We start from the raw sequence: 14,065 nt of genomic DNA on the forward strand, positions 1-14,065 counted from the left end.
TTCAGCTCTCAGTCTCTTCCCTTTTTCTTTCTCTTTTGCTTTTTCTACATCATCACTGGGATTGTAACATTTGTAGTTCAAAACATGCAGTAGAAAGCATGATTGTGCTGTAATAACTTTTAGTATTAGGTACAAAATACTTCCATTCAAGAACAGAGAGTGAAAGTCATTCTTCATAAATATTTGCATAGACAATGAAAGCATTTAATGCATTTTGTTTCATGTTGTATTAATGTAAGTAGATTATTGCCAGTAAGGGGGGGGGGATTTTTTTCTGCTAGCAAGTGTAAATTATAAAAGCATAACAAACAGCTTTGTCTAAATGAAATGTAATCAGATGTGAGAACAACTTGGTAAGCTTTCATTTAATGCACAAGAGTCATTAACAGAACCATCTCCTGTGTATCATTTAAAGTCTGTATTTACTATTTGAACAATTAGCATTTAAATCTTTAGCATTTTATTACACAATTTTAGCTTGAATATTTTCCACTAAATCTCAGCTCACTTCCAGATAGTATTCATTTATGATGTGCTTTTCACCTTTTGTTTGCTGACAGGAAAATGAGATAAGAGAAAAATCTTAGCCAGAGGTCTGGACAGGCAGACATGTTCAATGCAGCATGTAAGAATCTAATAGCATAGAGACATCTCAAGCATTCCCATATACATTCCCAAAAGAATTTTTTTCCTCCCTTGAGAAACAGCACATAGACCATGGGGACATCCTGCTCTAGGGAAAAAAGAAAAAAAAAAGGAAAAAGATAAAAATGCAATTTAAAATGTTGCTTTTTTCCTTCTGCAGTGTAATATTATTTCCCAAAAGTTACAAGCTACTAAAATTGATAAATGACTTTCAGAAAACATAGAGAAATAAATTATTTTATTAAAAGCTGATTTAAAATAGCCTAAAGTCTGATTGATGGGGATTGATGCAATGCCCTTAAAAATGTGTTCCCTTAGGTCTGTCAAGATAAATGACTCTTGGAAGGGATAGTGATCCTTCTATTTCTATTCTGACTTTAAGCAGTAGCAACATTGACAGACTGTGAAAACAAGTATGAAAAGCTATTCTAAAGAGAACAAAACTGAAATCTGTACAGTATTTTGGCTTCACAACAGCAATACACAACACATAAAAGTGATATGGAAATACAAATATAAGCACACATGGAGAACCTGGCAATATGGTGCTCCACGCATTGCATACATGCACATTAAGCAGCACGTGTAGCATATATATATATATATATATATGTAAAATACTACATATTGCTTATATGAACTGCTGTGATGAAATTGTGACCGTGTTTTCTTCTTTTTTAAAGACTACATTACTACATTTCACTGTTAACCATATCCAAGGATCCAAGGCGGCTCATCCCAAGAAACCCTTCCTCATGTAGAAACTTCAATTATACTACAAATAAACAATTTAAATATTTAGTATCTCAGTTGGAAGTTAAGTACGTGAAAATAGTCTTTTAAAAAACTATATTTTTGTCTTTATGTACAAAAATGTATGTGTGAATCAGAAATTTAAGGATTTTATGGCATATAAGGATAACCTTCTACAATGAGACAACTGCACATTGGCACAGAGTTTGAAAAAAATGTTCCAATTTATGGGCTAAATTCTACTTCAGATGACTCATGAAGAAACCAGATGTGGCCACAATCCAAAGATCACTGCCACTCTGAAAAAAGGGCAGGGCAACTAAGACCAAGCATTACTGGGTTAAAGATAACTCAAGACATCTGGAGTGTGAGAAGTAGGAAGGTCTCATCTGTACTCTGAAAATGTATTTTGAAGAGAACTGATGAGTCTCATCAGCAGTTTTTGTACTTTGCCCTGTCACTAGAACTCAGCAAAACTGATGATGGACGCTTAAGTACATTTTCTATCTTGCTCACTTTTGTGAATATACCAAACATCTTGAGGAATAAAATACCCCAAGGATGATGACCACAGGTATTGGAAGGGCTGATTAAATTCCGATGGTTTAAATTCACAAAGGTAAATTTTGAATAAAGCACAGGACATTTTTAGTAGGAATGTGAGAACAATAACTCACAAAGCTTTTGACAATTTAATGTATGTATCACATCTCACTCCTATGCAGAAGAGAACACCTAAAAGTTGTAGATGCCTGTGGTTGTAAAAGAGTGGCAAAAGCCAAAATGGTTCAGAAAAAAAAAGCTCACAAATTTTTATTAACAAACTACACACTTGGCGTGGAAATTGGCATATGTTTGCCCCTATCTTCTAATAATAAGAGTAATAAAAGAACAGCTGAGAAGGTGTCCAATGTCCTTGTGGTGCCACCCAGGCTTTGGAGGGATACTTTTTTATAGGTGAGTTTTCCCCACCCTGGGATTAAGTTTCTCACTCTTCACGTAAATGAGTCATCACACACAATCCGTTCTTCTGGACTTTTACAGAAATGGGTTGGGGGACTTTGAGGGTCTTTTGATGGTCTTGATCACCCCCTCAGTTGACAGTCTGTGCCTTACTGCCCAGGCTTCTACATATGTCAAACATTGTAGCTTCAAATGCACATTCAAAAAATGCCTAGCTGTAAACATTGTATTTTCTGTTGCTAGGTTTTCTGCTGGATCTACTCCACTCTTGGAAATTCAAAACAAAAGCTAGAGGAAAAAACACCACATACATGTCATTAGCCCTGCAATTTTCTCTGTATCTACATTACATGACTAAACATGCAATATGTGTTGTAATACAACCTGTTCATACAGGACACAGTACTATATTAAATATTAAACTCATATTTAACATTATCTCTCCCTGAAAATAAACATTACAGTTGACAGAATCAGATTAGAAACATCAAGAAAATCACCAAACTTTATTTGGAAAGCCTGCTCCAACAACTGACAAATTCTATAAAATAGAATAAGCAGTCCCTACTATTTGTACCATTTATATGGGGTAGCATTTGGCAAAGAAGTGATGTATGTATTCATGTAGCTATAAATGCTGCCAGGAACGTGACTGCTTAATTAGTACAGATTAAACATTTAGCAGCAAAGAACAAAAGCAAGATCTCATTTGTAACTGTAAATGAAAAAATTGGTAACTCAAAGCGTCTTTGAAATGCAAAAATAAGTCACTGATTCTTTGTAAAATTGTTCTGCAATATGTACACAAACGATATGATAGCAGTCAGGAAGGCTTTTCATTTGAATAAGTACTGAAAATTCTTCATAAAGGATTAATACTATCTCTGCCAATGGTTAGAAAACAAATTTCTTTTAGTGCATACTCTACACGTCTTTTCTTTCTTGTCAATTTAAAGCTTGCTTAAAAAAGGACAGTCTTGGCTATAAAAGCAATGTGTTGGAATGTGTTCCACTATGATTGACCTGTTCTTGTTTTTTTGGCAACTTGGCTAAAGTATTTTCATCAAACTTTATGATTTTATATAATTTGAAGTAATAAACCACGACACAGCCCCAAAGTGATGACCTTAGATAATTTCTTCTCTCTAAAAATGCATCACTTTAACTGTTACAGATTTTAACTGTGAAATTATTTCAATTTTCCCAGCTTTTTGGCAGTGTAAACATACTTTGAGGCATGTTTTTTTCCCATCTGTGCTTTCATATTTATATTTACTTTATTCCAAAATACATGCAAGCCAACTTCGTACACAAAAGATAGAATGTTTTATAAAAAAATCCCACCAAAAAATCACTGAAATGCTATCAAATATTCATTCTTTCAAAAGTGAATGTATTAATACCTCTTTTCCTCTCCCCTGTAATTGCCTTAAGTTAGGACTCATTGATTGACTTACTCCCTCAAAAACAGAATTTCTGAAGGAAGATGCATCACTAATAGTCAGCTATTAGGTTTTGACAATTTCTTTGTCCGAAATAACCATCATGTAATCAAGGTTACGACATATCAACACAATTCTTACATGCCAAATATTATTTGAATTAAAAGGAGATTAAACATTATCTTCCCATAACTAGCTACGTGGCAAAGGAGAAATCTAGCCAATAATTGCTGCTGCACCCTCCAAATTGGAGCAAAATATTGAAGATGACAGACATGCTGTTCAAACCAAACTGCCAAACTTCCCAACTGACAGATGGGGACAGCAGCATTCATTCCTGTGTCTTTCCCTCCTTTAAACGACTCAGCCTATTCTTCTCTCTTCAGCAATTTCTGAGTGTGCTACTGCTTACAAAGGAAGGAGGCTCCTTTGCAGGAACTGATGAATGGTACTCTACAAAGAAATGTGCCACAAAGAACTGCAGTCTGGCAAAATGGCTGCTAATCCTCAATGTTGTCAATGAAGCTCAGCTGTGGTTGTGGGAACTGGAGCCTGAATTAAAATGTTCTTCCACCTCCCTCTCAGGGAAAGCTGAGGGTCTTGCTTTCTGAGAGTATGCAATGGGAACGTTCTGCTCTCACTAAGGTCAGTGGGAGATGGTGGGCATTTTGGATGAACATCATTCTTTGAAGAGAGATGAAAGCACCTGCCACTTAAAAAAAATTAGGAAATATAGTTGTAAAAAGTCCTGCTTTCTACAGTTTTGCATTTTATGATGAAGAGAGGGTGGAATATAAGCAAAGGGATGAGTGCGTATCTTGGTTCAGGTCAGGAAAAGAGATTTTATGATATGTACATGCAGAGAATGTACAAAAGTGGGAGAGGACTGGTGAATATGAAGTAAAAAACAGAAGGGATTTATGTAATCATGCTTTGTAGGACTTTTAGGGAAAAAAAACACAAGAAGCTCCAAAGCCACTTAATAGGTCAATATAATTTTGATGTTTCATGTCACTCGAAATTAGAATAAATAAGTCAGATAATGAAACTGGCTTTAAATCTTAATATAAATCCCTTTTGGTGTTCATATTTCGTGCTTTCAAGTAAGCACAGATACCATATTCCCTAAGTTACTTATTTAATATTTTTAAGTTGAAAAACAGATGTGAAGACGTAACCATTAAACTGGAATCAAGAGAATACTTCAATGATTTAGAATTCACCACATCAATGAGATTATTTGAAAGAGGTCAGATACTTGGAGATATGCTTATACTTACAGATACTCAAATAAGATAAATTATGAAAATGCAGATCTGTGTGTATAAACAACTTCTTGCTAAAGTTGCAAGCATGGTGACAAGGGGTATAAAAATCTGGCAACCAGAACCACCAGATGCCTTAAATTGTAATCACAGGTTTTGCATACTGTAATCAGAGCAACCTTACAGCTGTGCGTTTGAAATGGGCAATTCCCTAAGCCTACCACAAAATGTTTACCTTACCTTTAAGCCCAGAATTAACTCATTTTTTAGTTGTGTGTTTTGGAGTAACTCAGCGATAACAATTTCAAAGAAGTCATGCAGTTCCGTAATCCTGTATGCGGAGATGACTTTGCTGAGATTCTCATCTGATCTCTAGTGAAAAAGGATCATTCTGATCTCTAGTGAAAAAGGAATCAACCTTGAAGAGTGAGTTTTAATATCCACAACTATTTCATAAAAGAATCAAAGCTCATGAACAGTCTATCTTTGTTGATCTATTCATTGCTGTCTTTCTTTTTACTTTTTGTGGGCCTTTTTTTCTAAATTAAAGATGATGCAATATTTTCAATGCTTTCTCATACAGTAGCTCTTTGATACCTGAGATGTCTCACTCTTTCTTTTTTTTTCCTCTGTATGTCCTTTTTTCCCCCCCATGGTTTGATAGAATATGAAATCATAAGATGTTTTTCCTCACTGATACGGAAAGTAGCCATGCAGTAACGTTTAAAGTTTCTCCTTACTACAAGCCATCATTCATATCAAGATAGCATTATCAAAATAATATTTTCAAAAATTCAAGATATCAATCTGTTTTACCATTTTACTTAGATTAGGAATTGGTCATGTGTTATAATTTGTGCTTAACGACATTAGCTATTTGTTATTAGCTAGTATCCTCTTTGTAGGTACAGCATGAAATTCAAAATTTATTATGGATCTCTTGTTAGAACAGTGTTGAAGTAGAACTTTGATTCTAGAAATTTCTGGAAATTTCACCAGTCAATGGTTTGAGTTCAAACATAAGCCATGAAAGAAATATGAAGTATTAGCAATGTTACTGAGAAAATGATATTAAAGAAGTGTGGACAAAAATCAGACTGCTTTTTGATAATCCAGACAGGTGGAAGGAGACATATATAAGGTTACTTTAATTTTATCCTTGCTACTTATTTTCTTCTTGCTTTCCTTGAAAGCTGGGTACTCTGTTATAAAATGACTACTAAAAAAGCCCAATTACAGAAATTACTTCAAAATCAAGTATTTTAAACAACTTTTGCATTCCTAAATCCTAAGCATTTAAAGTATTTATAGGTTTTTCTATGGTTTCATGTCTTTATTTGAAATTCTCTCTGACAAAAATGTGCATGTAAGAGTTTTAAATGACATCTGACCTCTTCTCTGACTACTAGTCATGTGATGAAAAATGCTTTTGAAAATATTTAACTGTAAATACAGGAAGATGACTAAACTCTTAAACTTTTGTCTTCTAAAAAATTCCCATCGCTGCCAAAGCTGGTGAAGCTCCTCTGATAGTGGGAGCACTAAGGCAGAAAATCTTCCAAGTGCCCACAAGCATTCTTACCACTGTACCTTCTATCTACCACTGCAAATCTCTGTTCCTTCCCTTAGAAAATGAGTGGCCACACATTCCTTATCACATTTGCCCTTCCTCTCACAGAACTTAACATTGGGAAGCTTCACATAAATACAGAACAAGGACAAGGAACAAATTTGTTCAGCAAGGCAGCAAGCAGGCTTACTGTACTACCTCCCTTTCCAACATTTTAAAGAATGCAACTATCTTCTCTCTTTCCTTTCCCATGTAGCTTGAGAATTACATCCAAGACAGTATGAAGAAAGAAATGGTAGAGATCCAGCAAACTGCAGTGCAGAACCAGACTGCAGTAATGATTGAAATAGGCACAAACTTACTAAATCAAACAGCTGAACAGACCCGCAAATTAACAGATGTTGAAGCACAAGTAAGTAATGAATTTCAACCTAAAAATGCTTCTGCTTCCCAAATACTACAACTATACATTTAACACCGTTTATTGTTACACTATTTAGTTCAACAATTACAAGTCAATCACCAAGAGCTCCACCCAGCCTAAGAATACATTAGTATTTGATAATACCTAGTTCCATCTCAAGCCCAGTGTTGTCACCTGAGTGATTTCCTTTACAGCAGGATTTGAAGTAAGTCCAGCAAGATAACTGTTACATTAATCTTTAAACGGAATGTACTTAAAACTACTATACTATACCTAAGCATCAGTTGGGTCCTAGTGTGCTTTCATACAACCTTCATTGTATATCTCTGTTGATTATTCACCACTTTAGCTAAAAGAAAGTTCCTTCAAACTGCCTTTGCTCCATTTACCAGGTTCATTGCTTCTTAAAATGGAAACTTTTCTATTTTTTTTAACTTGTCAAGAAAAATGTGTCTTTTTAATGAATGCTTTCACAGATACTCTAAGTGGTTCCAGCACAATGCACTGTATTGTGGATAACAGAGGGATACATAAACAAATCTGAGATAAATCAAGAAAAAAGAAATTAGAAGGCTTCTAGAAAAGCATATTCACACAAAAGTAAACCTGCCTGCTGTACATATTACTTGCTAACTTACTTTAAAAAAAAGGGTTTATCTTTAATTATGGTTTAATTGAAAAACATTAACATTCTGTTAAACAGAATGCAGATATTAATAGGAGGACAAGTCCAATCAATGTAGAATGGCATGCATTTGTATTTTTGCAGACATGGTGGGAAAATTCAGATATATAACTGCCAAAACACATAATGAACATAGCATGCAGCACATAACATTTTATATAATATAAATAGCATACAAAATCTAAAATCCTTGTTAGACATTTTACTATCTGTAGAATTCATCCAATGAATAAAATTCCACTTTTTAACAAGTCTTTGTGAATTCTTTGATAAACTGATAGTTCATAGCTCACAGAGGTACTGAATTTAACTTTCTGATTGCATTATTCAGGAGCCTAATATTTTGCACATGTTGAGAGAATGTATTTATTCATTCACTGTAATGTCTTTATGGAAATTACTCAATTATTTTCTGCTTAGAGGAAGAAAATCCTGACTGTAACTTTCCTTCTCTGCTTGAAATTACTGGTGACTGGGTTTAAGGCTTAATTAGCAACATAAGGAAATTAACAAACAATTGCTCTCTCAAGGACACTTACTTCTGGCAATAGTTTTCAATTACACTTAAGTGTGAAATCATGTCCTGAATGACTGTTTAACATGAAGGACATGAGTAATCAATTCTTCCTGTCAAGGAAAGCCAAATTCTGTTGAATTAAAAAAAGCTGTTCTAAAACAATGAGAAAATATTTCTAGAAAACATGCCTCAAAGTAATGCAATCCCATACAGACCGAACACTATCTTCCATGTTTCCTAGTATCTGTATCTCTTGATTTAAAGATGCAAGTAAAGTGTAAACAATACATTTAGAAAAGGTAACATTAAAATGGAAAGAATGAATTGACAAGAGTGTGGTTCACATGAAAAACATTTAAAAATATAATTTGGGATTGAGAAAAATAGCTAGGAGGGAACTATCAAGTGATTTTAGGACTAGGCCAAGATTTCAGCAAGTGAGAGAGTACATACTTTCTACACCAGACTGAGATAACAACTCAACTCATTCTTTGAGCAACAACCATAACAGTTCCAGTAATGAAGTAAGAATTATCATAACAGAGGGGAAGTTATAACAGCAAAGCTAAAGTACACAGTAACTCTCATCCATTGATCAGAAATGTAGCAGAATACTTAAATATTCCCACTCATATATGGTATCGTAATAATAAAATTAGTGCAACTATGCGTATTCTTCTTCATTCTGATTCCATGAACATTTGTGCCCACATTAAGTGTTGAAAAATATATATTTTTTAATCATAAGCTTAAGAAGAGATTTGCATGATTTCAGAACATAAAAAAATTAACATAACAAAATTAAAATTTATATAAGAGAAGTATCTTAATTGTCAAATTTTTTTTGTAAATTTTATTTAGGTATTAAACCAGACAACCAGACTTGAACTTCAGCTTTTGGAACACTCTCTTTCAACAAACAAACTTGAAAGACAGATTTCAGATCAGACCAATGAGATAACAAAATTACAAGAAAAAAACAGGTAAGTTTGCCTATCAGCCCAATGAAATGCTATTCCCTGAAGTGCCCTTCTAATAGTTTTAGAAACAAATGTACTGAAGTAGGAAAATAAGCCCTGGTACACAAGCTCCCCACACCCAGCTATGCTCATTACAAAGGTCATATATTATTTAAAGCCTAGCAGATCATGCAGGTTTCTTCTTGTATTCTCTTTATATATCATTTTTCACTATTTAAAGTTCTCCTTTATTTAAGGAACTTAAGGCTAAAACTGCAGGACTTCTCAGTACGTCAGTTGTAGCCAATTTATATTCTTCTTTAGTCTGATCAAGATGAAGTTATCAGTAACCTGATTCAAACTAACTGAGTGCAACCACATCTCCAAAATTTTATTTCCAAGTAGTACACAGCTATCCTAATGAACAACCAGGTCATGGCCGCAACTTTTTTCTAACATGAGAAAAATAAAACACTAATCACATTCAATGTTCCTTACTAGTCAATGTTTGAAATTCAGACCAATATCCAACTGTTATTCTTATCCTTTTCTGTACTCAGCTGTGGTCCAAAGGCTCATACCTTTTTTCAGCTGGTTTTGTTTCCATATCACCAGGGTCTTATTTTACTTTTGGCAATAAATAGTTTACAGAGAAATTTAAAAGCAGCAATAACAGTAAGTTGTCTCCTTCAAAACTGTGTTTTTTGATGAGAACCATATGTGCAAAGTGCTTTTTATTTTGAAAGAATTAGCTTAAAAAACCCATGAGACATGTTTTGACATTTTTGTTCACTAGTCTACTACACTTACATATGCTCCCTAAAGGTTTATCTACCAGCTTAAGAAGAGCAAGCATCCTTATCAAATGGAAAGCGAAGGAAATACTGAATTTTAAAGGTCACTTTTCTTTGGTGTTGAACTCAGCAGATCTTAGACTACTCTTGTAACATCTATGTAAACACAAAAGCATTGTTTCTCACCTAACAAAAGGCAATGTGACTTTGAGCTAATCTGCTTGAAACATAAGATTCAGGATTTTTTTTTCAATAATAGCAATAGATTTTAGGTGAACTTCTGTCTTCTGGCCATGCACTTTTTAACATCAGCTTTCTCAGTGTCTGCATCAGAACAATTAGCAGTGAAATAATGTTCCATCCAGAGACCTAATCATACCAGCTCCAGAACTGGAGATGGCTAACACATCTTCAAGTAACTATTTGCACGTTTCCCTGTCTTAATGCTATAACATTTATTCATATTAAGTATATATTTTAATTATAGGATGTTTGAAAAGTTCACAGTTTCATCTGTTTGAAGATGAGAATAAGTTTCATCTTTTAATAGGGTAAATCCATGAAATCTTAGTCACTATATCTTTACTTTAATAATGCTGAATTATCAAACACCCAAAAAGCCTGCAATACAGACTATAGCAGACAATGTTTTTTATTAATGCACCTATATAATAAATTAAAGCATATGTATGAAACTAAACTTTCATTTAGTCATCTACTGCAGATATGGCATCAGAGAATGAAATTGAGTACTTATGAAGAAAGAAACTTCTACAACAGGCTTGACATCAGTTCAAAATTGTTTCTGGGGAGCCTAATTGTAATCTTTTATTTAGCTTTCTAGAAAAAAGAGTTCTTGAGATGGAAGACAAGCACACACTTCAGCTGAAGTCAATAAAAGATGAAAAAGATCAGCTTCAAGTCCTAGTATCGAGACAGAATTCTATTATAGAAGAACTAGAAAAACAGTTAGTTACAGCTACAGTAAACAACTCAGTTCTGCAAAAACAACAACATGATCTGATGGAGACCGTTCATAACTTGCTTACTATGATATCTACACCAAACTGTAAGTTAAAGCAGATATGCTTATATGATTTCTGTGCTATTTTCTAATTTATGTACATTATTACCTATAAAGTCTTACACCTAGTTCTGTCACACTTCTGCTTCTCAAAAAGTCTGTATTTTTTTGCCTGAGTTGATTAACCTACTTTTTAGGGGAGTAGGGGAAACAAACACATCATTTATGTGGTTTCTTTTCAACATTTTGTTCATCTTCTGTGGTTTACATTGGTTTGCCTGCCCACTTCTCCAGTGGTTCAACAAAATAGAGAGATGCCAAGTGTCATTCATCTCACATAGCATTCATTTGTGTGGCAATATACCAATTGACCAATCTAGGTTAGACTGCATGATGTAGGCCTGCAACATTTCTTCCTGGCTCACACAGGTTGTTTCTGCCACCTCTCATCGCTTTATGCACATAGAGTTCATCAAAGAAAGGACAAATTATAGTGGCTGCTAAAGGCAAAGGAATCAGCACAGGCATAGTTTTTACCCCCAACAACAGAAAGCAGCAGCCCAGGCCAACAGGTACTCCCAAAAGTCCTCCACTGAAGTTTCCTTGGTCATCCTAAAAATCCCTCAGCCTAGCAAATTTATAGGCAAGAATCTCACCCCTAATTGCCTGAAAACCCTGCAACAAATTATAGCCACAGAGCGCAGCTTCCAAATTTGTGCAGGTTCACACGCTCCATAGAAAACCCCACACAAACCACAAAGTTATGGCTACACGAGATTTAAACGTTCCTTGCCTTGAATTTTATGTCTGATATGGAACCTGGACAAATTAAGAAGGTATAGTTGTTCCATAAAAAAGACTGTAGAATCTGGCACATTTGCCCATAAAGTTCTCAGGGCTTAAAATATACACACATACAGAACCCCTAAAAAATGATTTAAAATTAAATACCAGAAAAAAATTTTAAAAGTTGTCATTACACCATAGAAGACAGTATAGGTAGTCTGTGTTACATTACTGCAAGTTAGATCACAGAAAAGGAAAAGACTGTTCGGAAGTCCTTACTTTCAGTAGTATCCTAAATAATATGATGTTGTAGGTTTTTCTAAACAAAGTAAATCCCAAGTTTTTTTGTCTTGATAACTGACGCTATCCCCTTAAATGCCATTACCAAGGCTGTACATGTTCCTGCTGATGTTATCTGCTATGCTAGTGCACAAATAAGTAAACAAGTCAAAGCCATGTTGGCTACAGCACTGTTAAACCCAGAGTGGAAAAAATAATGAATGTTTGCCAAAAAGACAAAATTAGCAGGGAAAGCTTCTAAGACAGTATACAAACAATAGAGTGTGGAAAAGCAATTAAAACACTGAATGTGTTATTTTTATATGTAAGGCAAAACACTTAAACAGGTACATAATGAATAAGCAAGCTAAAACCAACATAATAAGCAACTGTAATATAAGCATGTATTTATATGGCACCTAAACCTTTGTAGTAAGTGACTGCGCTTTTTAGATTTAATTAAAAGGGAAAACACACGGAACCAACCCCAAAAGGTTCAAATATGAAATATCAGTCAGCAGGCAAAATGCCAGGAAATTCCAACCTCCATAGTTATAAAGTACTGAACGAAAAGATGAACCTTAGATTGTTCTGTAGAATAAGAAGGCTTAGACATATGAAAATGTATTTTTGCACAAATCAATTCCAGAAGGGATGTCTCTTCAGTGGGTTGGGCTGAGCTGCCAAGCTTCAGTTTGGTACATATAAACTTGTTCCTGCTAGGCACAGGGGCAAAGAAAAATATCTAAAATCTTTGTAAGAGTAGTTCCACCAGTCTGCTGTATTATAAAAGATTTCATAACTCTTACATTGAATTTTACAATATTAGAGTACTGCCCAAAAGTGATTCTTAATATAATCACTTGCTAGTTAAGTATTTATGTAGTAATAGTTAATGAGCACATAGGTTGTAATACACGTAAGAGTCCAGCAAAGGCAATGAGTGGAAGCAGAAACTGTTTAACTGAATGTCATGCAATATCCTTTCTTATTCAGCATAAGTATTGGTATTTTTCAACTTATCAAGCAACCAGACTCCTATCAGAATAATGTCTCTAAATTATACAAAGTAACAACATACATAATAAGTATCTTGATCTGTCATTTCTTTCAGGGCCAGGCATATCTTTTGGAGCTGCAAAGCTTTACGCTGATTACATCATAAATTGCTTCTTAGTAACTTTTATTTGTCTCTCCTTAATGCCTTCCATTTCAATTGTATTTTTAACAGCTAAAAACAACTTCATAGCTAAAGAGGAGCAAATCAGCTTCAAGGACTGTGCTGAAGCTTTCAAATCTGGACTGACAACAAGTGGAATCTACACTTTAACAGTTTCAAACACGGCACAAGAAAAGAAGGTAGGATAAAGAGGTACCTAGGCATACTGGATGTTAAAAGTTATTTGATCTGGCAAATATGCTATTTTGAAGACTAGTTAATAGTGAAGTTTACTACTTACCGAGGTCTTTTTATAAGCATTTCATCACTCCTAAGTGATGAAATCACTTCATATCTCATATCTAAGAGGAATCCTCATATCTAAGAGGAAGAAAAAAGTCCTTCAGGTGAAATCTTGGCTCCTTTAAAATTAATGAGCATTTTGTTGTTTGTGTCAGCATGCCAGAATTTAATTCTTTTTTTTTCTGAAAAATTAACGCAGCTAAAGCAATAATGTACTGACATTTCTTTATGAAGTCTGTAACTCCATCAGAGTTGCTCTTGCATGATCTGCAGACTCCTATCTCCTCTTAAATTCTTAGTTCTTTCACATGCCCAAGTCCCTTCACATGGCAAAAGGAGGTAAAATCAGGGACGCAGAAGAGTACTCATGGATGTATACTCATGACAGGGTTTTAAGGACATTTGTGTAACACTTGCATTAACAATTAGATCAGCACGACTGATACTGGGTAACAGAGAGGATTTTTCTGGAAAATATTGCTCTGATTTAAATAAAA

At 34.4% G+C, this 14,065-nt stretch overlaps 2 protein-coding genes across 3 annotated transcripts in view; one reads left to right on the forward strand and one right to left on the reverse strand.

Annotated features, from left to right (window-relative positions):
- MCPH1 (microcephalin 1) overlaps positions 1-14,065 on the reverse strand; it is a 120,702-nt gene that overhangs the window by 47,769 nt on the left and 58,868 nt on the right. The window lies entirely within an intron of this gene.
- The window catches only part of ANGPT2 (angiopoietin 2), a 41,003-nt gene that overhangs the window by 14,555 nt on the left and 12,383 nt on the right, over positions 1-14,065 (forward strand). The window contains exons 2-5 of one of the 2 annotated variants that reach the window (XM_027715494.2): positions 6,895-7,050; positions 9,126-9,247; positions 10,854-11,086; positions 13,338-13,465. In XM_027715494.2, the coding sequence (XP_027571295.1) occupies positions 6,895-7,050; positions 9,126-9,247; positions 10,854-11,086; positions 13,338-13,465 (639 nt within the window). The remainder of the gene's footprint in view (positions 1-6,894; positions 7,051-9,125; positions 9,248-10,853; positions 11,087-13,337; positions 13,466-14,065) is intronic. The other variant, XM_027715495.2, reaches the window with a different exon arrangement.

Source organism: Pipra filicauda, unplaced genomic scaffold, assembly GCF_003945595.2.
Source record: "Pipra filicauda isolate LSUMZ 115617 unplaced genomic scaffold, ASM394559v2 scaffold200_size1382263_pilon, whole genome shotgun sequence".
NCBI lineage: Eukaryota > Metazoa > Chordata > Aves > Passeriformes > Pipridae > Pipra > Pipra filicauda.